Raw genomic sequence first — 27,416 nt, forward strand, 5'->3', positions numbered from 1 at the left:
TTTTATTATTGTTGTTTTACATAAAAACATATAAAATCTTGTCAGAACTTTTTTTATTTATCACCAAATGTTTTGTTTGTTTTACAAAATAATTATTATTTACAACAATGACATCGTCTCAATGATACATATTATTTTCTTTGATGTCTGCAGTGAAGCGCACATACTCCACACAACAATGTCAGGAAGTTTGCTTTGTCCCAAAACAACGAGTATGCGCGCATATATGTGCTGGCGCACTACCGGTAAATGAATTTTTGCTTTAAAAAATAAATAAATAAATATATATGAGTATAATACATATATATATATATATTTTTTTTTTTTTTTTTTTTTCAAAGTGAACTGACGTGTTTTAATTAGGTTTGTTTTATATATGACTTGTTGCACACTGTTGGTCTCTTTTTTATCATATGAGGCTTTCATTATCAAGTATAATGTACAGATAATGCAGTTCCCATTCCTTTTCTCAGACTCGTTCAGAACATTATGCTTACGTCTGATATCATAATCTCACTGCCTACTTTAACAATTGATCAAGTTAATCTTGTTGATAAAAAATGCAACAACAAAATTGTTACCTATATTTCAATAAACAAATGTTTTGTCATTTTAATAGAAATATTAGACATGACTTAGAAAACTCATTTAAACACAAACCTTTTTCTTTTTACTTATTTTATCCTATTGCCCCAAAAATTAAAGAAACAGTTTTTAATATTATTTCTGGCATAAACAACATTTTGTGCATAAAATATACAATTTTGACACTGAACCCTGCACTTTTTGTTCATCCTCCACAGAAACAATTTATTTTTTCGTTATGTAAAGACAAATGTTTTTTGGACTGACATTCACAGCTGGCTGTCTCTAAAAATCAATGTACCACCCTTTTCTTCCAAAGACATCATTTATTTCATAGACAATTTGGACTCACGTATCTCTGATGTTATAAATGTTATTTTAATAAATATTTTATTCAAACTTGTAAATGGAAAGATTCTACTCCTTTGTGTAATGTGTTTATTATTTGGTTCACAACCTACTTCAAGTCTCTTAAATTAATCAAACAACATACCAAAAAATCAGCCAAAATGTATAAAAGAAATAAAAATGTCCTTGCTCTTTTAAGATGCCATTGCCTTGTATGTGCCCTTTTCCTTTTATACATTTTCTTTTTTTCTTAATTGTTTATTTTGTGTATTATTGTGACTTGTACACTGATTTAAAATGTATATGTATTGTATGTATTGTTTGTAAAAATAATAATAATAATAATAATAATAATAATAATAATAATAAATAAATATTAAAAGTAGAAAAAAAGTGTCGCAAAAGCTCCATGGAAACACCTTTTCTGCAAATACACGTCACAGAACATGACGTACATGGTCACATGACGTGAGGTTCCTGGTCACATGACCACTTCTCCGTCGAGAAAGCATGACGTGGTACGTGTAAACAGAAGAGTAGACCGGGACATTTATTAGTGTTATACCTAAATAAAACAATAAAACATTAGTGCTACATTAGACGTGAAACAACAAAGGAATACATCGAGTTATGAGGAGATTTGAAGTCTTTCTGCAGCGAAGTCTCGCGGGATGAGATTTCACGGTAGGCTCCTCCTACCCAAAACAACCTTCAATGAAAATTCGTTCAAACCGTAATTATATTTTGTCGACATTTAGAAATATCGATTTCATTTGTGAAACTCTGTAATGGAAACCCAACTAATGTCTATGGTTCCGGCGATGAGATGAATGATGAGGGTAAGAAGGTTGTTTAATTTGACAAAACAACATTAGTATGAGCAGCGTTTATTCTTACACAGCTCGTGACAGAATGAGCACTGACACGTTTCGGCTGTGTGTACAGCGTGACCGCAACACCAGACATCTGTCTTCTTTCCAGCTGTGCGTCAGTAGATGATCTTGTTGGAGCGCGAGCCCTCAGCCCGTAGAACCCCATGGTTCCGTCACCGCCTGCTTGGTCCGTAGCTGCTGTAACTGACAGTGGAACAGGATGTCTGAGTTCTGTCTGACTTCGGCACAGGACACCGTCTCCTTCTTAGTAAGAATCTTTATTCAACTTCAGTTTTCTCTGTAAATCATTTAGCGAGAAATACAAATAGTAATAATTCCGTTTTGTTCTGAAAATATCAGTATTATGACAAGGAATGGAGCTTCTTTAATACGTGTTCATTGTCCTGTGTGATGGATAAAGTACAGATATAGAATTAAACTTTCCTACGTAAACTAATAAAATAACAGTGTTTCTCAAATGTGGGTACGTGTACACCTAGGGGTACGCGATGGCACTACAGGGGGTACCAGAGAGAGAGATAGAGAGATAGAGGAACATTTACTAATAAAGTGTCAGTCTTGGTCCCACCACAATTACTTACAAAGTAAGTAATTATTCTTTTTTTAATTAAAAAAAAAAGAAAAAAAAAAAGGATTAAAAGCATGTATGATTTGTGCTGATATCGGATCAATATCGGTATCGGCTGATTCGCAAGGCTACAATATCGGTATCATATTGAAAATGAAAAAGTTGTATCGGGACATCCCTAGCTGATATATTACAGAATACCACTGCAGTGACACAGAACATAGAGAGTATTCACACTATGTAACAGTCAACATTAGTTTTACTGAAGCTATGACAAAAAACACCCCAACAATTTAAAGAAAAGGTGCAGTTATTGTCAAATTCCAGTTAAATTAATTAAAAAGTGCTATTAAAAAAAAAAAAAATAATAATACATATATATATATATATATATATATATATATATATATATGTATAGACAATGAAACCTCTGTTGTAATGAAAATATTATACAGTATAGTATGTAAATAGAGTTTATAAGATTAGTTTATTTCTGCTAACATTTTTGATATAAAATCTGCTGCTATTTGCTTTTTTCTTTACTCGCTTGTGTTTTCTTCTGTCGTTAGCTGTCGTTAAACAAAGCAGCTGCTTCACTGGCTTCATCATATTGGCTTAGATTTATTGCAATAGGGCAGATTTTGACAGATGTATGCTAGTTTAAAGTGGACTTGTGGCACGTTCTGTGATATTTCAATGTAAGGATTCTATGGTCAAATATTGCATGATTCTATATTTTAAAGAACGGTTGGTAATCCCACTGATAACAACAGACGTCACCCATCATCATCATCATCCAGCATAAACACTAAGTGCATTATTTTAGGAAGAAATGGCTTTGTTCCTAATGCACCCTCACTAACTGTGATAAATCTATGACACAGGAAGTGGTGCCCATTGTTAAATCTCCAGTAGTTAGTGAAGTTTTCCTCTCTGTTACAGATGTGTGTGTTCAGCGCTTTGGAGGAGTGGGCTGGTCTTGGTTCCATCGCGGACTATTTAAGTGTCCTGGAGTACCTGCTGTGGGTTTTTACCCCCCTGGTCATCGTCTTCATTTTGCCTTTTCTCATCGTAATCCTGATCTACCTCTCTATTCTTTTCCTTCATGTTTATAAGGTGAGTCAACACTCTTTGTGCACTGAACGTATGTGCCAAGAAATACTGTAATTACTGGCAAATGAATTCCTAAGAACTTAATCACAATCACAAGATTGTAAATACAGTTACATTTAGCAGAATATTTAACCCAAAGCGACAAACAACACAATCATTTAGGGTTAGGGGTAGGGCGGCTCAATTAATTGAAATTAGATTATGATTTTGATTATTACACCCAACGATTACAAAAATAACATAATCGAAAGAAAAAAAAACGATTATTAAAAAAAAAAAAAAAAATATTACATGTTTTATTCGCAAAATAAAACAAACCCACTATTTCGGACATCTACAAATAATAAAGTTTGGCACACACATTATTAATACTAACTTTGAGTCGTTTAATCCATGCACATGCAAGCTCCTCCCCTCCGCCCCACCCCTCTCAAAGCTAAAGATAGCCTGCAGGCTAACACGAGGAAAGTTGTTGCTAGTGGTCTTGAAACATGGCAGGAGAAACGCAGCAAAAACACTTGGTAACAAGTGGCAAGTCAAACTCTCTTCTATTGGAACACTTTGGGTTTGATGATGAAGACCTAGAGCAAAAACACATCACGTGCAAGAAGTGTTTTGTTTTGTGCAAAAGTGAACATACTTGATTTTAGTGTTTGAAGGATTTTATTTATATTTAAAAAATATATTTTATGTTTTTTTTTGTACAAAAAAATAAATAACTTTTTGGCTGAACGTGCGCATGCCATAGGTTGACAGTCTGAAGTTGCATCCAAACATCTCCTAGTTTGTCTTTTGTTGCCGTAAATAAATGTCATTGTCACGGGTACGTGACCACGCTAAAGGATGCACACAAAACATAGGAAAATGGAACATTAGATTACCTGTCTAGAAGGAAAACAGACACTCTTTTCTGGTGGGTGTTCCGCAGCCATTCACTATATATCGCGGCAGCCAATGAGGAGGCTCCTTTGTGGGCTCTGCTCACCCCTCCTTTCTCTAAATCCTGTGATTGGAGCTGGAGGAGGTGACCGCCAAGATTTGGCCTTCCGGGGTTTTATTAACTAAAATATTTAATTATAATACACAGACAGCACGCAGACATACGATTTTTTCATACATGGTTACTTTTATAATATACTATATGATGCTAATAAGAATCTTTTTTTATTAAAGAAAATAATTTGAGTACCCCAGCTTTAAGGTGATAATCATTTGTTTTGTCAAACCGCTGCATCGCATTGGGTCACAAACACATCAGATTTTGTCAAAGGCAATACGAGGCGAAATAACGGCTACTAAAAATGGAACTGATTGTGAGCGATCACACTGTGCTTCAAATTATCTATATACTGGATAATATTTATACTGTACGTAAATATAATAACTTTAGATAAAGGGACTAGTGGTTAAGGGAACAGGTTTGTAATCGTAGGCTCACTAGTTCCAATCTCCCTGGTCCATCACTGTGGGATGTTGATCAGTCCCTTATCTGAACCCTAACTGTTCCCTGGGTGCTACACCATGGCTGCCCACTGCTCCTCAGGGAGGTGTAAATACAGAGAACGCATTTTATGTATGTAGTTTCACATGTATTAAACCGCAGTGTTTGCTGTAGCAAAACCATTATAAAGTGAGTTTTTCATAATACTACCCTTTCAAAAAGAAGAGTTCATATGTTTTTTAAAGTAAATTTCATCAAACATTTCATTCATTTCATTATTATATGTAGTATACTGTATGTATGTGAACATATAGCCTTTACATTCAATCTCTGAAGATCCAAACCCCTGTGAGAGTGTGATGGTCTGCACTTTGTTTCCAGCTGCATCTCACATCATCAGCACCAAACACAGCTGCTCACTTCATTAAAGACCCAGGTTAATGAGTCACCCAAATCCTCTGAGAGGCTGCTGTTCATACATCAGGGATGTAAATTCAGGAAAACTTTCCAGAATGCAGAGATAAACACAGGAACAGCACTTAGGACCCATTAGCCCACCAGTGCCACCCCACCACAAGATTAATTGGTGCATATCTGTGGTGTTCTCAGCCATAGGCCACGACCCTATGGTTGAGAAGCATTGCCCCAATAGCTCTAATAGGTTCATGAGCACATATAGATGGAAGTCTGTCTCAAGAAATCCAAGTACTTGATTGGTATTTTTACTTAAAGTGGTGACCCATTATTATTAGACACAGGTCGTTTTACTGTCATGACATACTTGAGAGTTTTTCCACCTCTTCTCTTTTTGTTGGACTTTCAGGTTTGGGGTCAATTACATTTTTCAGCTACAAATTAGTTTTCAATTACCCATGTACAATTATGATGACAGTGACCAGTATTTTTTTCCAATTAGAATGAAATTACAATTATTTTTTATTCTCAGAAAGTCCATTACAATTACGTTCTCAATTACTAAAGTTTGATAACAATTAATCACAATTACTGAGCCTGAAATAAATAACTTAACTTGTGTTAGCTTTCTGTTAGCATCTCTAATGATAACAGGTCCTAAATTAGCTGTAAAATACGCTAAAAACATATCTATCATCTAATTTCTTTCATATCTATTCCTAATCATGAAAATATAGGTTTTGATATTTTTGGTGTGGGCAACTGAGCCTTTTTTATGTCAGTATACCCCTATCTTTAAATCTTTTTTTAATAGGTAAAATGTGGGAAAGCTTGATATGAAACATATTTTAATAATTGTTAACTACACATGTGTGGAACTGTACATAGAACTGTAACAGAGGTCGACCAATATGGGATTTTCAAAGGTTGATGCAGATACAGATTTAAAAAAACAAAAATCGGCCGATATCTAAAGCCGATTTTGAAAGCCGATATAAAGACAACTGAAACACATATGATATAAATGCTGCCCACACGGGTGCCTTTATCCTATTAATTATATCCTTATCCTATTAAGGATATAATAGGATTAGGATTATTGATCAGGCACAACTATATATTATATCCATATGTTATTATATTGGCTTTATATTTGTAAGCCTATTGGCTTCTACGTACCTCTCCCATGCACATGCTATTATTATTATTACTTTTTTTGTGTTGTATATTCATACATCCGAATTGATGTTTTTAATGTTTTTTGTTTTTTGTTTAATGGCTGATCTTGAAAAAAGTCTTTATCTATATCGACCAGATATATCGGTCAACCTCTAAACTGTGACATGGTTCCACAGTTTTGCGTTAAATTATAATTGACAATTTTTATAGAATTTTCATGCCAATTACAATTACAAACTAAATTATCTAAACTCAATTACAATTTAATTACAATTATGACAGCAAAATTTTAAAAATTACAATTATAAGTGCGATTTATAACTGGTCGTGGAGTGGCTCATACATGGGAATAACTTTTATTTTTCTTCCATCAAACACACCATGATCCTTGTTGCTTTGATGTACATCAAATGATTAATGAGCAAATCTGAAAAGAAAAAGAGGATTATAATTGATTGACAGGCTTTATTTTCCAAATGTACCTGCAGAGGAAGAATCAGCTGAGGGAGGCATACAGTAACAACCTGTGGGATGGAGCCAGAAAGACCCTGGCTACTCTGTGGGATGGACATGGAGCCATATGGCATGGTAACTAACTAGCATCAATTGCTGTGCTTCAATGTAAAGTGGTTTCTTTATGTACTTTTATTTCTCAAAAAGTACAAAAATGTCATGGTTTCACTTTAATTCGAGGTAAAGATAATGGCAGATTACAGGCAGCAACTTTAAAAAGGTAGGAAATACCTACATTTAACATGCAACACCTAATTAATGCTGGTGCAGGGCTCTCGCCAGCGTTGTTGTAATTTTGCTCCCCATGGAGCAATGGCGCCCCCTACATTCAGTTTTCAGTATGTGGGATTTTGTTGTTTTTTCCTTTTTAATCGGTACCATTGTAATATTTGTTGCACACTTGGACACAAAAGGAACTTCCAGGTGTGCATGGGTTGTTTTAACCATCTATTTAAAGGTAGGGTAGGCGATTTTCAAAAGCTAGCATGATTGTGAATGTAGCCTCCCCAATAGCTCCGCCTTTACCCCCTCCCCTCTGTGCTCCGTCTCACTCACATGCATGTGCACAGCTGCTGCAGTAGAGGAGCTCAGCTCATCGCTTGTATTGTGTAGAAACGTTGTTGTCTCATTCAGCAGTAAGTAAACAATAAACTTTACCATTATATATGTTAAAAACATGTTTTAACTCTGTCAGCGGTGACGCGCTTTCAGTGTGAGCTCGTGAGAACGAGCAGGGAGACAGGGTTAAAAAAAAAAAACGGTTTGTTTTTTTCCATTGGTCGAAGTTATTACAGATTTACAGCTGCGACAGATGTTGGATTTTCTTCGTTCCTTTTTCAGAGCACATAAGATTTTCATTTCTGTCAGGACATAAAGACAATTTCAACCAAAACTGCCTACCCTAGCTTTAATACAGGCGTGTCCATAATAGTCCCAATATTACTGCAGGTATAATATATATATATATATACACAGTATATAGTAAAATGTTAGTTCTTCTCTCTCCCTCTCTCTCTCTCTCTCTGTCTCTCTCTCTCTCTCTCTTTATATATATATATATATATATATATATATACATACATATACAGGTGCATCTAAAAAAATTGAATATCATGAAAAAGTTCAATATTTTTGGTCACTCATTTCAGAAAGTTAAACCCAAAAATACAGTGTCTGAGACACTGTATTTTGGGTTTTGATTATCTGTAAACCATAATCATCAACGTTTCAAGAAATAATGGCTTGAAATATTTCACTCTATGTGTCATGAGCCTTTATGGGTTTAACTTTCTGAAATGAGTGACCAAAAATATTAATCTTTTTCATGATATTCTAATTGTTTGAGATGTACCTGTATATATACCAGGCATGACCCCTCACCAATTGATTTGATTTGCTGTTGTGTTCATGTTCGAAATAAAATCAGTGTATTTACCACAATGAAAATGAAAATAACGATAGTAATAAAAAAAAAAAAATCAAAAATCAAACAAAGCAAAGTAAGAATAAATGGTTACAAAATCCTGCACATGAAGCCTGTACATGTTTGAAAAGGAGTAGAGGAAGTACAACCTTATATGACCCTACCACTTGTAATAACAAATAACTTTTGGCTTTATAGTAAGGCAGTAATAAAGATTAAAAAACAAAACAAAACAAAAAAAAGTACTTAAGCATTATTTCACTAAATTTGGCATCAAAATTCTCCTGTTGAACCCTTCTATTGTTTAATTTACAAATGACCATTTTAACAACACAAACACCAAATCTGCAGCATATTTTGTTAATTCAATACTGAACTTATCAAGAACAGCCGTGTGTAACTCTGTTTAGGCACTGACTACATTTCACATCTGTATTTATCTGTGAGTTTAAAGTAAATCAGATTTTAGGTGGAGCTCATTGGTGCCTCTGGTAGAACAGACAAAAATACAAGTTAGAGGTTCCAAAGAGCACCATATCAGGATTTATTGTATCTCCCTCATTAATCTCTCATGTAGCTTGATTTGTGGAACAGGCTATGAGATTCACGGGCTGGAGAAGATTCCTGACAAAGGAGCCGCTCTGATCGTGTATTACCATGGAGCCATTCCAGTGGACTACTACTACTTCCTGGCCAGAGTTATCATTCAGAAGGGACGGAGCTGCCACTCGGTTGCTGATCACTTCCTCTTCAAGATACCAGGTGCACACGCTCATGCATTCACACACAGTTTCACAGAACTCAGTGTCTCGGTGTGAACGCTTCACAGCATTGTCAGCAGCGCCACAAAGCTTCACCCAGTTTGATCATAGCAGGAGTGTGTGTGGGAGCAGCCAAAGCTCACATGTACCGAGCACTGAGACACAGCAGGAAGAGCACAGCAGAGTCTTCTCACATGTAACATGTGCTGGTGTCTCTAGCTGCGTTTGCGTTACAGATTTTCACAAAATAAAAGCGATATATCTAAATGTCGACAAATATTATTGCGCTTTGAATGTGTTTCCATTTAATATTGTTTTGGGCAGGAGCAGGAACTCCTGTGAAAATCTCATCCCGCGAGACTTTGCCGCAAAAAGACGGACGCTCCAAACCTCTTCATAACACTCCGTATTCCTTAGTTGTTTCACGTCTAATGTGGCACTAATCATTTTTAAGTATAATACTAAAAAATGTCCCGTTCTCCTCTTCTGTCCACACGTACTTCGCCATGTTTTTTCAGAGAGAAGTGGTCATGTGACCGTAGAGCTGGGTTATATGCCTGAAATATGTATCACGATATAAGTGTTTCAATTCAGTCGATATCGATAATTATTGATTTGTTTTGTTTTTTTAACCTATTCAAAATACGGACCAGAAGAAAAAAGGTCAAATTTAAATACTTTTATTTTAAACGTAATCTTTAACATTGAAACAAAACTATAAAACCCCAAAAATAAACTGCTCAATGTACAAATGTAAACATTAAACAAACAATATGTGCAGCACATTTGATAAATAATCAGTGTACACCTGAGGTAGAACTAACATCTCTGACATGAAACAAACAGCAGGGTATGTATTAAGGAAATATTATGGGGGCCATTTTGGCATTTATTTCCTCATTTATAATGAAATTATTTTCTAAAAAAATAAAACAAAAAAGCACATGAAATAATATAAACCACTGCTGCTGAATCTTGATTATTGAATATCTGATAATACGTTCGATAAAGTTATGGTTGATAAATATCTCTATAATTAAACCAGATCAAGTTTGATGATTCAATCATTAATTACTGAGATCAGAACTAACAGGATATTTAGGTGTAATTATCACAATTGTTACATTAATGTTTAATTTGATCAGCTTTGTCTGTGAACACGCAATATATAATAAAATAAAATAATTTCACACGATATGTGACATTAACTTTTATCTTTCCATACAAGTGTTAAATCTGACCATAAGTAAATCTGTGGCCATTTGTGGTTTGATGACAGTAAGTCGTGTACTTTTCACTCGTCTCTTTGGTGGTTAGCATTAGCTCTTAACCCAGCGCTCACTGACCGCTGCGTTATCATTTCATGTGGTGAATCATGAAACTACTAATGTGCACAGCTACTCAAGCCGTCCCTCTGCTTATATCCCCCAGAATGCATTGTGATTTGGGGTCGCGGGTTGTTTCCAGGTTTTTTTTTTAATGGATTTCAGTAAAATTGTCCAAATTCTATCGCACATATTTTCTATTGATTTTGATTACATCTCTATAGCGATATATATCGTTATCGTTTCATCGCACAAGCTTATGTGACCATGTACGTCACGTCCTGTGACGTGTATTTGCGCATTTCCAAGGGTAATGGAAACGCAGCTTCTGCTACGTCAGAAAAAGTGCCAGAACAGATCAGCTATGTCCAGGACTTTATTGTTGGCAGTGGCATGTCACCGTGACGACAATGGCACTTTATGCCAGTGGTTCTCAATCTTTTTTCTCTTACTTTTGAATGCATGTCCCCCCTTATGTCTGACTACTACATTTTGCTTAGAATTCTGTGAATTAACAACTGTAAAGCATAATGATGGAATGGATGAGTGATGATAACACATGTGAAAGAATCTCATTTTGTAAATAAGTGAATGAAACAGTATTTAGTGGCTCCTCAATAGATTTATTTCCATAGTTTTTATCATTTCCAGTCATCTCCCTCCTGGTGTGGGACCAAGACTGATCCTTGTATTTTCAGTTCTCGTTCTAATTAAGATCATTTCTATCATCATTTTGTGTGTTTTTGGTGGTCGTTTTGTATATTTTGTCTTATCTGTTCTTTTTATTATTCAGTATATTTTTCTCTTATTTTGTATTATTTAAGTTATTCTATCTCAGTGTGTGTGTTTTTGGTGTCGTTTGGATGTTTGTCATGTTGTTTTGCATGTTTCCCTCTTTGTTGTCGTTTTGTGTGTTGCTGGTAATAAGTATTTTACTCTGTTAGTGCGTGTGTTTTTTGTGTCATTTTGTTGTTGTTTGTCTGTTCTTTTTATTATTCAGTGTATTTTTCTCTTATTTTGTGTGTTTTTGTGTTTGTTTTGTGAATCGCTGGTAATATTCAGTGTGATTATCATTTTTAACTAGAAAAAAAACTTTTTCATGCTTTCATTTGTTAATTTTTCTCTGTCTCTCTGAAGTGCCACCGTGTACCCCTAGGGGTGCAATACCCCAGTTTGAGAAACACTGCTTTTTGCCATTAAATTGTACAAGTTTTTAAAGACAGAAGTAGATTTAAATATTACAATTGAGGGAAAAGATGCAGAAGGTCATAATGTGCATTGATTCTGCTACAGTGGTGGTGCACTTCATGCCAGGGTTGGGGTCAATTATAATTGTAATGACATAACTGGAAATTAATTGCAATCATGACATAATGTTTTTTAAAAAATATGTTGCTGTTGTAATTGTAATTGAGTTCAGATAATTGACTTTGTAATAGTAATTGGCACAAACATTTTGTAAAAAGTGTCAGCAAATATCTAAAAATTGTACTGAAGAAATTGAAACATGAAGCCCAGCATATTACACAAAATAACTCCCAAAACACACAAATCAGACGCAAAATTCACAAAGTACACAAATAACTCTCAAAATACACAAAATGACTCATAAAATGACAACAAAGACAGGTGCAATAATGACTTAAACAAACACAATAAGCACTATAACACACAAAACAACAAAATGTTACAGAATAGCTCCAAAGACACACAAAACTACATAAAGTGACCCCAAAAACACACAAATCGACAACAAAAATGCAGAAAATGACAGAAAAATACAATACATTAAAACAAGAACACAACAAAAAAACAACAAAACACACAAAATGACTAAAAACTGAGAAAACACCAAAACCACAAAGTTAAAAAAAAATAATAGAAAAAACCCCTTTTTCCCGTGTTAATGCTCAGATTGGTCATTGTTCTAATGCTGACATGAAGGTTGATTATGTGGCCCTTGGATCAGACACTATCACATTTTTGTGGCCCTCCCTGTGATACTTGCCCATCCCTGGTTTACACGTACATAGTTAACAATTATTAAAACATGTTTCATATCAAGTTTATCTCTCAGTTCTTTTGAGAATCAATTTAACATAAAAATAAATCAGTTGAGTGCTATACTGAGAGGAAAAATGCTCAGACTCCCACACCAAAAACATTCATACCAATATTTTCATGGATAAGGAACCCTAACAAGGAAACCAAGAGATGAAAAACAAATTGGACGATAGATCATATTTTTTGTGTATTTCACAGATGATTTGAGACGTGGGTGAAAACCGAACAGTTATCATAAGAGATGCTAACAGAAAGCTAACACAAGAGGAAGGTTACGTTTATTGGGCTTATTTTGTAAAAGCTAAGTAATTGTAATTGAACTTTAGTAATGGAGAACGCAACGGTAATTGATTTCAGGGGAAAATAATAATAATTTCAATTGTAATTGGGGAAAAAAAATCCTGGTCAATGCTTTTGTAATTAAGTTGTAATTGAACATGGATAATTGAAGATGTAATTGTAATATAAAAAATGTAATTGTCCCCAACCCTGCTTTATGCTGCCACAGACCAGGGAAACATTGTTAGATGTTGAAATCATGAAATGATAGCATTTACAAACTAGTTGTTTAAGGTGTGTACAGACATTTGAATGCTGACTTTTCATGACTCATCAATGTGAGAAGAGCTGGTTTTTTTCGATGCAGTGGTTTTACTACTTTCTTAGTTATTGTTCAGCAGATTCATTGAAATGATGCTGTTCTGTCACACAGCAAAGCCTTGATTTTATACATATTTTAGCCATGTTTGTAGAGAGCAAACATTTTAAAATTAATTTTGTTCATTTGTGCTTTGGCGTCATGTGACTAATTATTTTATTTATAATTTTACAGTAGTTATTTCCTGCTGTTGTACATTTTATTTGCTCTAGGTATTGTAGTTTTAAAATGTAACCATCCAGGAAATGACTTTTGACTGTTTTCTCTGCTAAATGTTTGTAAACTGCTGTGATTATGTTTTTAATAGCTTCTTCTACAGTTTTCTATAGCTGATCCTTATCTTTGTCAAATTCAAGGCTCGGGGGCCAAATGCAGCCCTTTAGAGCATCCAATTTGGCCCACAGAAGACAGTAAAAATTATAGAGAAAACATGAATTATTGTGTATAATATATATTACCAAATAATTCAGTTATAGATATCGCAAACTCATAAATTCAATGTAAATCCACATTAATTTTAGGGGCTGGAAGTTTTTCCACGCTTATATCACATGAATGCAGACATTTTTCATGAAATTATGGAAAAAATCTTGTAATTTCTCACAAATATTTACACAAAATTACACAAAAATTGGTTCCAAAATCAATAATTTTCAAAGAAAAGATCTGTCAGGGACTGATATTGAAAACTATTTAATTCAATTAAATTTTATTTATATAGCGCAAATTACAACAAGTCTTCTCAAAGCGCTATCAAAACATAAAACACAATAATGTTGAAATTGCTCTATTTTTTTCCCCACATAAAATCTGTGTCCCACTTTAGATCAAACTGGCCCGTATTTGGCCCCTCAACTAAAATGAGTTTGACACCCCATTTTATATATATATATATATATATATATATATATATATATATATATATATATATATATATATATATACAGTATATATATTGATGCTGCAATGATCACATTTCTCAGATGAGAAACTAATAAAGTATTATTTTGTCTTTCTTTATTCCAACTTAGTCCCGACCCCGGCCGTCGCGCCGTTCCCCGGTGAGGGGGGGGCGACGACGGCAGCACGGCCAGGGAATGGGGGGGGGGTGTGCCACCGTGCCATATACAAAATACGATTTTCATTTTATTTTATTTTATTGACTCAGATTGTGTTCTCTCAAAGCCTTTTATGTCCTTTCCCCACAGGTTTATCTCGTCAGCTGGTGTTTTTACTCTAACTGGCTGTGTTTTGAACTTGTAGGTTTCAAGCTGCTGTTGGAGGTCTTCAGTGTGATCCATGGTCCTCAGGAGGAGTGTGTCCGTGCTCTGAGGAGTGGACATCTGCTGGGGATTTCTCCTGGTGGTGTGCGGGAAGCTCTCTTCAGCGATGAGACCTATCCTCTCCTCTGGGGCAAACGCAAAGGCTTTGCCCAGGTCGCCATTGACGCCCAAGTGGTGCGTCAGACTCATCACAGCTACCCACCGATGTTCATACCAGCTTAGTTCACGTTTGCCCTCATTTATCAACCTTGCGTGAAAACGGGTGCAAATTTGAGTTCACATTTGGTTGTACGATAGGACCAACGTGGGATTGATGAAACATTTGTATTTGACTTGTATTGTAGTACTCAAGACCACATTTTAAAGGTCTTGGTCTTGTCTCAGAAGCATTTTTACTCAATCTTGTCTCGTCTCGGAGTGCTCGGACTCGGGATTTTCCGTCAAGACTGATCAAGACCAGCGCTAATTCCTGCTATTATTTTTTAATGCGATAACTAGGAGAAGAACTGGAACCTTTTGTCCATCAAATGTATTTAAAATAAACTAAAACTAAGCAGAGAATATAATTTAACTGTCAAACCTTGTCATGATTTTAAAATAAAGAACTGTTATGGTCTCGGCTCCCAAAAGTCTTGGTCTCGGGCAAGTCTTGGTCTTAGATCGTGTGGTCTTGAGCACAACACTATATTTGACAAATCCAGGCTTACAAATGATCGGGTGTTGATAAATTCGGCGGCTGAATTCGATCGTCATCAATTTGTTATACCCCGCCCACTGAGGTTAAACAATAAAAGAAGCTTTTCCATGATGAAAATCGGCATCCTCAAATCTTGAAGCGGAGAAAAACAAACATATGCTTTATGACGGTGTGAAAACTGAAATTAATGAAGCGCAGTTGAGCGCTCTATGGAAGAGGATCAGTTACTGAGCAGGTGACGTCTGCCCCCCTGTGTGCGCTGCAAGCAACTTCACAGCAGAGATTCTGGAGACACACAGATGTTTATATCAGTCAGTCTGCACGCTTTAGGCAATAACACATTAAAAGAAAATAACGACCGCAACCCTTAAAAAAAACAACTTAAACATGACTAAATGTTGTTCCTTGTGTGTGCTTATTATGCCTTCAGCCAAACTCACCTATAATTCATCACATTACCGTTTACTGCAGCGCATTTGGAAACGTTTAAAGAACTATTTACATTTCAAAGCATGAATGAGGTGTTATATCCTCTGCTGCACCGGGTGAACCTATGCAGTCCTGCTCGGTAGCAGAGTTTATTGACAGGGTTATTGGGTATTCCGTGAAAGGAAAACCAAAAAAGTTGGTATCGGTAATAAGGTTGGCTTTTTAAAATTGAATTTGTTTTAATGATCCATTTAGATCTGTTCTGAATGTGTGTCTGCTTATGTTTAAATGACAGCTGAGGCTTGTTTTTTTACTTTATTTTCAGTCTCAGTCAGATTTTGCTGTGCTGCAGCACAAATCCACACACGAAGTCAGACGTGACGTCAGACCGTAGCGTATGATCACGTCAGAATTGATAAATACCGAAGCTTGCGTAAATTTGGTGGAACGTATGTCGTACGCTCAGATCTGAATGAACGGACTGTTGATAAATGAGGGCCATTATGTTCTGTGTTGATTCACATTGTATGAGGAATTTTAGACGTGTTTCTCAATCTTTTTTGTCCCGTTTATTCCTTTTGTATTTTTGTCAAATCATGTGTACCCCTCTTCATATCATAAGTACCCTCTCCATAATTTCATATGCTTTTTCATTTGTGGAGCATTAATTGGTGAAGTGTTTATCTAGTAGTTGGTCAGGGAAAGATCTGCCTCACTCGTCCCTTAGATAGAAAATAAATGAAACCAGAGGTCACGAGTGAATGTGGACTTCATTGACTTGTCTAAATTATAATGCTTCAGTTGACACATAATGATTATTTCACTGCTATTTTGTTTTCTCTCCTCAGCCGGTAATTCCAATGTTCACACAAAATGTGCGAGAAGGTTTCAGATCTCTAGGAACACTCAGTAAGTATGTTTTTCTTTTCCTGTTATGGGTTTTGTTGGTTTGCCTTCGTTCAGTTAAAAATGATAGGATTTATCCCCCTTTACAAAAAGCCATCCATATTATAAAGCTGTAATACTGGCAGTGGGTCAGGTACAACCTGTCCATGGGCCACATACATTTGTTTTTTCTTGAAATACCAGACTGTGCTACAATGTGGGGAAACGTTTTTTGTCAACCTAGAAAAACTTGTTAATCTATTTTTGATCAGTCACACTAAATTAAATTGGGGCTTTTTTGCCTTTATTGGTCATGTATACGTTGTTACACAAATATTGAAATTTGTCCTCTGCATTTTAACCCATCCCTGGGGAGCAGTCGGTAACCATTTTGCGATGCCTGGGGAGCAGTTCGGGGTTAAGGGAATTGCTCAACATCCCACAGTGATGGCCCAGGTGAGGTTTGAACTGGCAACCCATCGATTACAAGCCCAGGGTTATGGTTAGGGGTAGGGTTAATATTAACTGCTATTAACTAGGGGTGTTGGAAAAAATAATACATTCGTCTGTATATCGTAATATTATGTCACGCGATTCTCGGATTGATTCAAAATGCGTCCATATCGATTTCTTTTTTTTTTTTTTTTTTCCTTTATTTAATCTGGAAAGTCTTTTCCACTGCAGGAGACATTGTAACTGCACAAAGAAGTGCTGAAACCTGGACATGTTGACCAGCTTGTGTTTTTTCAATAAAATCTAAAAATAAAGTACTAACTTTTTGCATTTATTTGTCGTTCTAGGCATAAATACCTCAGTTAAGTTGCACTAAAGTCATTTTGCACTAAAGTCAAAGTTGGTTTAAAAGCCACAGGCAGATTGTTTGTTATTTTCTTATTTTAAGTTGTTGGCACATGGCATGTTAAAGCCAATGTTTTGAGTGTAAAATATGCCAATAAAATATATTTCATACATAATGTTCTCATCAAATTTACAGATTAGTTGTTTCTTAAGTCATATATTTAAAAATAAAAAAAATCACAATAATCGCCATATACTTTAATATCGGGACATATCGTATTGTATCGTGATCTATTTATAGGGATATTAATTGTATCTCCAGATGCCTGGCAATACACACCCCTACTATTAACCACAAAAAGTCCTTTTCATATAACATTTCATTTTTGTGTGTAGAGAAACCATGTCGTCTTACGCTTCCCAAAGTTTAATGAGCTGCGTATCAGAAGAGTATTATTAGCAGTTATACACACAATTACATCAACACCATCATGACTTTTTGAGCATTTCTCTCCCCCAGCAATTCATTCTCTTTTGGTCATCGTCTAATCTGACTTAGTTGAGCTGTTGACATTCAAACTGATTGTTTATTATGTATTTGGACAACTGGCTGAACATATCACATCCATGTCTGCTCATTATTTCATTAATAAACATCAGATAAAAAGTCATACATTTAGTTTTTAGACTCGTAGTCTCTCAGCTCTTAACATGAAGCGCTTAGTGTTGTCGGTTTGGATGAACTGGACAACCACAGAATACTAGTGTGTCTTTTCCTTACATTCTCTTTGGTAAATCACAATTTGCCTTATCTGTGTAAAAAAATAAAACTAGAATATTTGCATTTCCTGATGAAAATGCAAGTGAGGATGCAGCTGCTGGCCCGTATCACACTGTATTAGCTTAGCATTAGCTTGCATTAGCATTGACTAGCATTAGCTAGCATTGGCATATGTCTGGTATTAGCATAAGTCTGGACTTAGCATTAGCCTAGCGTTAAAAGCTGAAAAAGCTGAAATTTCCAATAGAAATGAATGGGAAACAATTTTTTTTTTTTTTAAATAGGCAAAAAGTTTAAAAGTTATAAAAGTTGCGGAATTCTTTGATAGCTTATTTGTCAAAATTGTACAAAAGGTGTAGGAGGAGTTAACGACGACGGAAGAATCTATATTTTTATTTGTAGAGTCATTACAGTAAGCACAGGTTCCAGAAAGCTGGGTTAGAGTTGAACAAAAACTCACTTAATGAAAGTGATTAAAACGTGATCACACACATGAGTACAGAGCCAATTTGTTGCCCATTGTGTCACTGTCAGTCAAGCATAGACCTTTACTAATGCTTTGTGTTCACCGTCTGCTATGACTTGTCTAGGGTTTTTCCGTTGGCTCTATGAGAGGTTTCGCCTTCCTGCAGCACCTGTTTATGGTGGATTTCCTGTTAAGTTTCGAACCTTCCTTGGTGATCCTATCCCCTATGATCCAAACATAAATGCCGTGGAACTTGCAGAAAAAGTAAGTTAAACAGCGACACAACCTTTTTTCCTTTAGTTTTCCAACTCATCCTTTTATTCGGGGCCAGGCAGCATAAGCTGCTAGGAACCTATTGTTCTTTCTTTTTTTTCTTATTCCTCCTCCTCTTCTTCTGAATCCTACTTTCCATGCGTGCTCAAACAATCACCACATTTTGCACAAATATCCAGTTTCATGCCAGATTGCCTCAGCCTCAAAATCCGACCAGTCGTCACAGTCCTGTACATTACATTGATCATTAATTTATACCTGTAGTTATAGCCACATATAAACTACACACATGTAATGGTGTATTTACTGTAATTTGTAAAGTACTTTACATTTAATAATCTCAAAGTGCTACAGAGACAAGGGCAGAAAAATAAATACATTCAAGAGATAAAAGCAATAATAAAACAGAGATGAAATCAATAAAGCATAATTTGGCAAAAAGCTTTTGTAAAAATATAGGTTTTTAGGCCTTGTTTAAAGTTTTACGCTATTTTTCACCCAACTCTATTTGTTCTAAGAACCCCAAAAATATAGGATTTGAGGTTTATTTTCCCAAACTCACCTGTTTTCTGGAGTTTTAGCCTCTGAAAAGTCGCTTTAATGACGCTTCTAAAAACAAGCTATTTTAGGGCCTTCATGCATATGCATGAGTGGGCGTGTCTGTAGACGCTGACTTCACGTCTTTCTCTGAGATGTTTGTTTTACCGGTGAGGTAGTTTGAGAGGGAGGAGCTTACATTCTTATAGGGTAGGAGGAGCCAGGATTGTCAGGAGGAGGAGTTTCCCTCATTATGACGTATTAGTGGGGAAAAATCCAACTGGCCCGTTTGGAGCTGACTTTTTTCAAAATGTGGAAAGCAGGAAACAGAACTTTTTTTCAACTTTGTCCATCTGAATGAGGCTAAATGAATGTATATCACTGTAGCAAAGCCATTAGAAAGTGATTTATTCATAATACTGCCTCTTTAAAAATGTTCGAGAAAAGGATTTGATATCCTATAGAACCTGTTTTGGAGCCATGTAATGTAACCCTCGTCTTCTCTAGCTGGTAATATGACAAAAATATCTGTGCCAGTGATAAACTGGGAGAAGTGGAGGATTTTCATCTGAGTAAAGCTTAGCTCGTGACGCAGTGGTTGACCAACAAGAGTTCTGCGTCAAGAGAACGCGTTTCTTTGCAATTTTACTGCGTGCGTGCGTGCATGTGTGTGTGTGTGTGTGTGTGTGTGGGGGAGGCGGTTTCAGAGCTGCATAAAAAGTCCTTGTTTATCATCTGCTCACAGTAAACACTTTTAAGTTTTAAGCATCTTAAAATGCTATTTCTTTCAAGATGAATACCGGTACTTACCTACCTATCCATGTGTGTATGGTGTTGGAAACAAATATCAAAATGACAGTTTCAAAACGTGCACTTCAATATACAGTGGGTATGGAAAGTATTCAGACCCCTTTAAATTTTTCACTCTTTGTTTCATTGCAGCCATTTGCTAAAATCAAAAAAGTTCATTTTATTTCTCATTAATGTACTCAGCACCCCATCTTGACAGAAAAAAACAGAAATATATAAATTTTTGCAAATTTATTAAAAAAGAAAAACTGAAATATCACCTGTTCATAAGTATTCAGACCTTTTTCTGTGACACTCATCTTTAACTCACATGCTGTTCATTTCTTCTGATCCTCCTTGAGATGGTTCTGCTCCTTCATTGGAGTTCAGCTGTGTTTAATTAAACTGATTGGACATGATTAGGAAAGGCTCACATCTGTCTATATAAGACCTTACAGCTCACAGTGCATGTCAGAGCAAATGAGAATCATGAGGTCAAAGGAACTGCCCAAGGAGCTCAGAGACAGAATTGTGGCAAGGCACAGATCTGACCAAGGTTACAAAATAATTTCTGCAGCACTCAAGGTTCCTAAGAGCACAGTGGCCTCCATAATCCTTAAATGGAAGAAGTTTGGGACAACCATAACTCTTCTTAGACCTGGCCGTCTAACCAAACTGAGCAATGGTGAGAGAAGAGCCTTGGTGAGAGAGGTAAAGAAGAACCCAAAGATCACTGTGGCTGAGCTCCAGAGATGCAGTAGGAAGATGGGAGAAAGTTCCACAAAGTCAACTATCACTGCAGCCCTCCACCTGTCGGGGCTTTATGGCAGAGTGGCCCGACATATGAAAGCCTTCATAGAGTTTGCCAAAAAACACATGAAAGACTCCCAGACTATGAGAAATAAGATTCTCTGGTCTGATGTGAGCAAGACTGAACTTTTTGGCGTTAATTCTAAGCGGTATGTGTGGAGAAAACCAGGCACTGCTCATCACCTGCCCAACACAACCCCAACAGTGAAACATGGTGGTGGCAGCATCATGCTATGGGGGTGTTTTTCAGCTACGGGGACAGGACGACTGGTTGCAATTGAAGGAAAGATGAATGCGGCCAAGTACAGAGATATCCTGGAAGAAAACCTCTTCCAGAGTGCTCAGGACCTCAGACTAGGCCAAAGGTTCACCTTCCAACAAGACAATGACCCTAAGCACACAGCTAAAATAACAAAGGAGTGGCTTTAGAACAACTCTGTGACCATTCTTGACTGGCCCAACCAGAGCCCTGAGTGCTGAGTGTACATTAATGAGAAATAAAATGAACTTTTTTTAATATTAGCAAATGGCTGCAATGAAACAAAGAGTGAAAAATTTAAAGGGGTCTGAATACTTTCCGTACCAACTGTAAACAAATGCAACGAGCAAACAAAGTTTTATATTGCAACACTCATGGATCGAGCTGTAGAAAACACAATGTCATGTCTGTGCTCCTCTGCATCTGTCATTGTTTGCTATTAATGAAACACACCATCTATTTTTAATGAAGCACACATTATTTATGTGTGTAGAAGCTGGCTGCTGTGTGTGTGCTCGTGTCCTATCTCCATTTTATATCCATGGGTACTGGGCCATCTGGGCTGGTCTTCTTCTGCTCATTGGAGGTTGTAAATGAAGAACCTGGTGCACTAGTGCTACCTCATCATGTGATGAGAAGCTGAATTGTCTGTAAGGGTTCCATTGCTGTATCCATGATCTGAGCTGTTCTCAGTCATTTTTAAAAGTCTCTGAAATCGACTGTGGAATCGAGGGCACAACCACCTGAGACGGAGTCTCATTCACAGTTAATGTTCCTAGAGTCTTTCATTACATGTTGTACTCATGTTCTACTGCAGTATTTACACAGAGTGTCTCAGAACAACTTAGAGTAATTAGACGTGCCAAAGATCCTGTATGTATGCTAGGTGAACACTCATGGTGACTTGCATCTTTTCCATGTTGTCAAAGGAGTCGTGTCCTCTTTTAGTGTAAATGTATAAATGTACAGTGTTTGACAAGTTATTATGAAGTAAATGTACAAAGTACATCACAATATATATAATCGCATATGAGCTTTTGGATAAAAGTAGGTTTTGAATATTGAATTGACTGAAATAGGCTTTATATTGGTATTGTATGTAATCATAGTTTTGGTTTTAAATCACTTTGTAAACCTTACCTTTTTAAGGGGCTTTGTTAGTACGTAAATGAATTTTATGTGCTTATCTGAATTATTTGTTTGGTAATTATGCAAATGATAATTTTAATCATTGCTCAGCAGCACTGATTTGTCATATTTTAAGTTTCCTTCATTTCTTTCATCCCTCCAACACATTATTTTAACATTTTAAATATTTATTTAGATTTTTCATACGTATTGTATTAGTTTTATGTAAAAAATAAAATAAAATAAATGAAAAAGTTAACTAGGCCTCAATCTTGAGCTTTAAGTTCCAGTATTATTCTAGTTTTCACCCATCTCCAATTGTTCTAAGAACCTCAACAACATAGTATTATATATTATTATTACCGTATTATTGTACTCTGAAAAGTCCCTTTCATGACGCTTCTAACTGTTTAACTGTAGCTGTTTTTAGGGCCTTCATGCATATGCATGAGTGGGCGTAAACACAGCAGCAGGAGAGTAAATCATTAACAGTCGCTTCCTTCTCCCCCTCACCTATTCTGACCACAGAAATAGTCCATTTAAGGTGATAGTCCATTGTTTTGTCCGACCGCATTGGGTCACAAACACGTCAGATCATCCCATAAAAGGTGATACAAGGCCATGTAACGGATGCTAAAAGTGAAACTGCACCCTGCACCGCAGGGAAGTAAACTCTCAACAATCAGCTGTTTCAAACACGAGCTGATACGTTGCTTTCTTTTTTTTCCACTTGTCTGCACATGCTGTCAAAGGTCAACACTACAAGAAGTGCAATCATTATGAGACAGCAATGTATGTTTTGTTATTGCAATGAAATAAATTTGTTTATTTTATTGCTTAATTGTGACCATCACCAGCCCTCCCTAAGGAAGGGTAAGAAACATTTTATTATATGGAGGATATAAAAAGGGAGAGCAGTGTCACACCTAGGTGAGCGGGTGGTGGGTGAGGGGAAAGGGAGCAGGGAGGAGAGGGGAGAGACTCAAGGTAGGAAATAGAAAGGGTGGCGAAGAATAGATTATTTTACAGTGAGAGTGAGATGTGAAGTTGTAGAACACATTGTGCTTATTATGTTGTGTAATCAACCCAGTATGGTGACAAGTGTGAAGCTTAGCTATAATGGTGGTGGCTGTGGACAGGGGGAAGGAGTGAGTGGTAGTACCTAAAGCAGATATTTGGGATTAACGTGTCTAAAGTTAAGCCCAGTATGAGTTTTATCTCACATCCTAAGGCGTGCAGTGCATCGTAGACCAGTATATGTGCAAAAACCGCTACTGGAAACCCAGGAACTGCCCCGGGCCTGCAGATGCAGCCAGGCCGGCAGAAAGAGTGGGGGCCAGGGAGCCCCAGGCCACCCCCCCACTGCCGAGCAGCCCCCCAGACGCCCTCGAGATCCCAGGCCGAGAAGTAGCCACCGCCCCCCCACACACACACCGAGGAAGCCCCAAGCAGCCGAGCACCCAGCGCATCCCGCCCCCCCACCCAACCCCCCGAGGGAAGGGCCCAGAGAGCCCCCCCACCTGAGACCCCAGCAGAGGTGCCAAGGCCCACGCCCAGTAGACAGCCAGAGCCGCACCAAACGAGCAGCCGGCGGGCCCAGAGCCAGCAGGGACCGGAGCCCAGAGCCAGCAGGGACCCGGAACGGAAGCAGCACCGAGAGCAGCCCCCCTGATACGTTGCTTTCTTGTCCTCCTCACCGTTTCTGACCACAGGAATAATCAATTTATGATAGAGATGTCTCGATACAACTTTTTCACTTCCGATACGATACCAATATTGCAGCCTTGAGCATTAGCTGACACCGATATCGAACTGATACGACATTAGCACGAATCATACATACTTTTATTACTTATTTTGTAGTGTGGAATGGAATGTTATAAAAGGCTTGATCAAGTGATGTCACACAAACAGAGAACAATAGTCAGCAAAAGTATATATGAGAAAACTGACCCTTTTATTATTAAATAATTGGTTACATACATTTTAACCTTCAACAATAAAATCTACTGGCGCCCTGTCCAGGGTGTACCCCCGCCCAGCGCCCTATGAGAGCCGGAGATTGGCACCGGCAGACCCCCGCGACCCTGTTAACGGGAATATGCGGGTATGAAGATGGATGGATGGAATAAAATCTACAGTATTCTACAATTATATATATCAGAGATTTTAGATGCAGTCCAATAAGATCCGATATTCATTTTCTGAGTGATATCGGAACGATATCTCTATCACATCGTGACACCCTTAATTTAAGATGATATTCCATTGTTTTGTCCTACCGCTGCATCGCATTGGGTAACAAACATGTAAGATCATGTCATAGGTGATACGACACGTTAAACTAAACGTATAAATGTTAACTGTGATATCAACCTCCCTTCGCTACGTTTGTTTTATATGTGAGGTAGTTTGAGAGGGAGGAGCTAACATTCTTTGGGTAGGAGGAGCCAGGATTGTCAGGAGGAGTTTTCACATTATGACCCATGAGGGGGGAAAGTCCAACTCGAGGGAGGGAGGAAACAGAACTTTTTCAACTTTGACCCTCTGAATGAGGCTAAAGGAATGTATATCACTGTAGACTAAGGCTTTGTTTACTCCTGCTGAAACCTTTGGCCTTCAACCTTTTATTTTAAAGCTTCTGAGTCAAACCTAGTTCTCTGCATACCTGTCAAAGTTTTGGATTTGAAAATAAGGGACATTTTCTGGTTCACTACGATCCGTCCCACGCGCCCAACCAAGCTCTAGTGTCCCTTATATTTTAAGATAAGTGTACAATAAATCTAAAAACCCACTTATCAACCACTTACTAAATACAATTATGTGATTATAATCTGGTAGGTCAACCTTTATTAACATTGAAATGCTGTGAACATTCCTACTAGAGCTGGATGATATGGACCAAAACTCATATCTTAATATATTTTCTCAAAATGGTGATATACAATATAAATCTATATAATTTATTAAATAAAGTCTGACCAGAAAGAGAATTCTGGGTTAAATTTGCTGATGCTAAATGCTACACAGGCTCATTTATTAACAAACAGTTGATCAATATGTGACACTCATTAATCATCTAACTGAGCTTTACATGTTGTTCTGAGAAGTAAAAGCAGCGACTCCTAAAACTAGTATTTTGACAGATAATAAGCTATAATATATATATATAAATATATATTGAAAATAAGGGATATATATATATATATATATATATTGATGTATGAAATAATATAGTTTTCTATATCGCCAAAGTAGAAAACTCGATACATCTTGAATCGTGATATATCGCCCAGCCCTAATTCCTAAATTATAAAACAGCCTAAATAAAAACATAAATGTGTATATGAAGCACATGTGTTTATTTAATATACTTATAGTTTATATACAAGTCAACACGTTACATATTTACTGTTAATTTCACGTTGCTTGTCTTTAAGTTAGACATTAACATTTTATTTTCATCACATGTTTTCTTATAATTTCTCATGCTCACTCATGTGGTTCTCTGGTATTCACTAATGACTTATTAGACACATTTATTACAGACTTTACATTCTTTAACACTTTTTAAAGCAGTGTATATTTGTGGCGCTTGTGATTGGATGATTTTTCATGGTGACTTAAGTCGTTCCTTCCGCTGTGGTAGACGTTAAAATCTCAGTTATTAATCTAACAGAACGTGTAACTGTGTCCCATCCTGTTGGTCTTTAGGAAGATAAACTCTGTGTCACATTTTACAAAGTATTTACATCAGTTCTTTGATTTTTTTACTGGAACGTCTTCATTCATCATCTCTTTTCTGAGTTGTTTCTGGGTTTTTTGCCTCTGTCGGCACTAATCTCGCGAGAACTGCCACTCAGGACATTTCAGGTTTCAGTTCTCACGAGGCTAGTGACGGCGTTCAGTTTAGTAAGGCATCTTTGAATTATTATTACATTAAAATACGGGATATTTACGGGAAAATACTAATACGGGAAGATGGCGGGAAAGAGGGGTAAAATACGGGAGTTTCTCTGTGTGGAATAAATTCTGGGTCTTTTACGCATTTACATTTAATTTGCCGTTTTCAACAGTTCTCATTGATGTTTAAGTTGGTATCTGTGGTTTTTGCTCTGCAGGTGCAGCTGGGAGTCCAGTCCCTGATCGACAGCCATCAGCAGATCCCTGGAAACATTCTGCGTGCTTTATTAGAGAGATTCCCCTCCAAACACAAACCACAGTAAACATCAGCAGAGACAAACTGGCCGTGGTGGGACAAATGGCTGCAGTGCGCACAGTCGAGTCTGATTTTATTTTTTTTGTAAGAACAATAATGGTGAGGGCATCTTTTTTTACTGCTCTGTCATCTCAAACCATTGTGGTTAAAGCATTGATACATTTTTTTAATTTTATTTTTCTACTAATTTATGAAAAAAAGAAGGAGAACACGTAAGAATCATTGTCATCTGGGTGCCAATGTTTATCTCAGAGTACAGTATAAGTTAGCACAGGTCAAACCATGACTGTCTGGAAATAATAATTCTCACTGTTATTATGAAACTTGAGGTTTGTCCTGTCTGCTCCTCTGCAGACCACGCCTTTAGTGGTGAAAAGATACACGGCTTTGTGTAGCTTTGCAGATTATTGCAGAAATTGTAGCATTTTTATTTTTTTACCTGAAGGATTACATGAGCTGAAGGATTTGGTCCCGAGAACAGAAATGAAAAAACTCATCGCCTCTTTATTTTACCAATGGTCTTTTTTTTCCTTTTTCCATCTTGATGTTCTGAATGATTTCCTGCACTTTGACCAATTCTGTAATCTTGAAAATGTCCACAAAAAAAAATGACAATAAAGCTGATTTCTTTGACATGAGCCAAATTATTATGACACAAGAAAAGAACAACCTAGTTATCCAATGTTTGTATTCTTAGCAGGGTTGAAGTTAATTACATTTTTCAGTTACAATTACATCCATGTTCAATAATGATTACAGTGACCAGCATTTTTTCCA

General features: G+C 36.7%; 1 protein-coding gene across 5 annotated transcripts; it reads left to right on the forward strand.

Moving 5' to 3' along the window:
* The first annotated feature begins 1,414 nt into the window (after positions 1-1,414).
* tmem68 (transmembrane protein 68) lies at positions 1,415-27,272 on the forward strand. 5 transcript variants are annotated; one of them, XM_028473783.1, is made up of 10 exons: positions 1,415-1,617; positions 1,692-1,772; positions 1,879-2,073; positions 3,337-3,510; positions 7,030-7,129; positions 9,072-9,239; positions 14,549-14,742; positions 16,543-16,603; positions 18,749-18,888; positions 26,542-27,272. In XM_028473783.1, the coding sequence occupies exons 3-10, from the start codon at positions 2,026-2,028 to the stop codon at positions 26,644-26,646; spliced, it is 990 nt and encodes a 329-aa protein (XP_028329584.1). In that variant the 5' UTR covers positions 1,415-1,617; positions 1,692-1,772; positions 1,879-2,025; the 3' UTR covers positions 26,647-27,272. The 5 variants fall into 5 exon arrangements, with proteins under 5 accessions (XP_028329584.1, XP_028329586.1, XP_028329583.1 ...); XM_028473785.1 differs by lacking the exon at positions 1,692-1,772 and having other exon boundaries at positions 1,915-2,073; XM_028473782.1 differs by lacking the exon at positions 1,415-1,617 and having other exon boundaries at positions 1,629-1,772.
* Positions 27,273-27,416: the final 144 nt, after the last annotated feature.

The sequence above is a fragment of the Gouania willdenowi genome, chromosome 17, assembly GCF_900634775.1.
Source record: "Gouania willdenowi chromosome 17, fGouWil2.1, whole genome shotgun sequence".
In the NCBI taxonomy this organism is placed as follows: Eukaryota; Metazoa; Chordata; class Actinopteri; order Blenniiformes; family Gobiesocidae; genus Gouania; species Gouania willdenowi.

What these genes read in the sequence shown, in the direction of transcription:
- tmem68 (XM_028473783.1), top strand. Translation starts at nt 2,026, where the DNA reads ATGTCTGAGTTCTGTCTGACTTCGGCACAGGACACCGTCTCCTTCTTA. An exon ending in ACATGGAGCCATATGGCATG is followed by an intron (nt 7,130 to 9,071) that starts GTAACTAACTAG and finishes TTTGTGGAACAG; the next exon opens with GCTATGAGATTCACGGGCTG. An exon ending in CTTCCTCTTCAAGATACCAG is followed by an intron (nt 9,240 to 14,548) that starts GTGCACACGCTC and finishes TTGAACTTGTAG; the next exon opens with GTTTCAAGCTGCTGTTGGAG.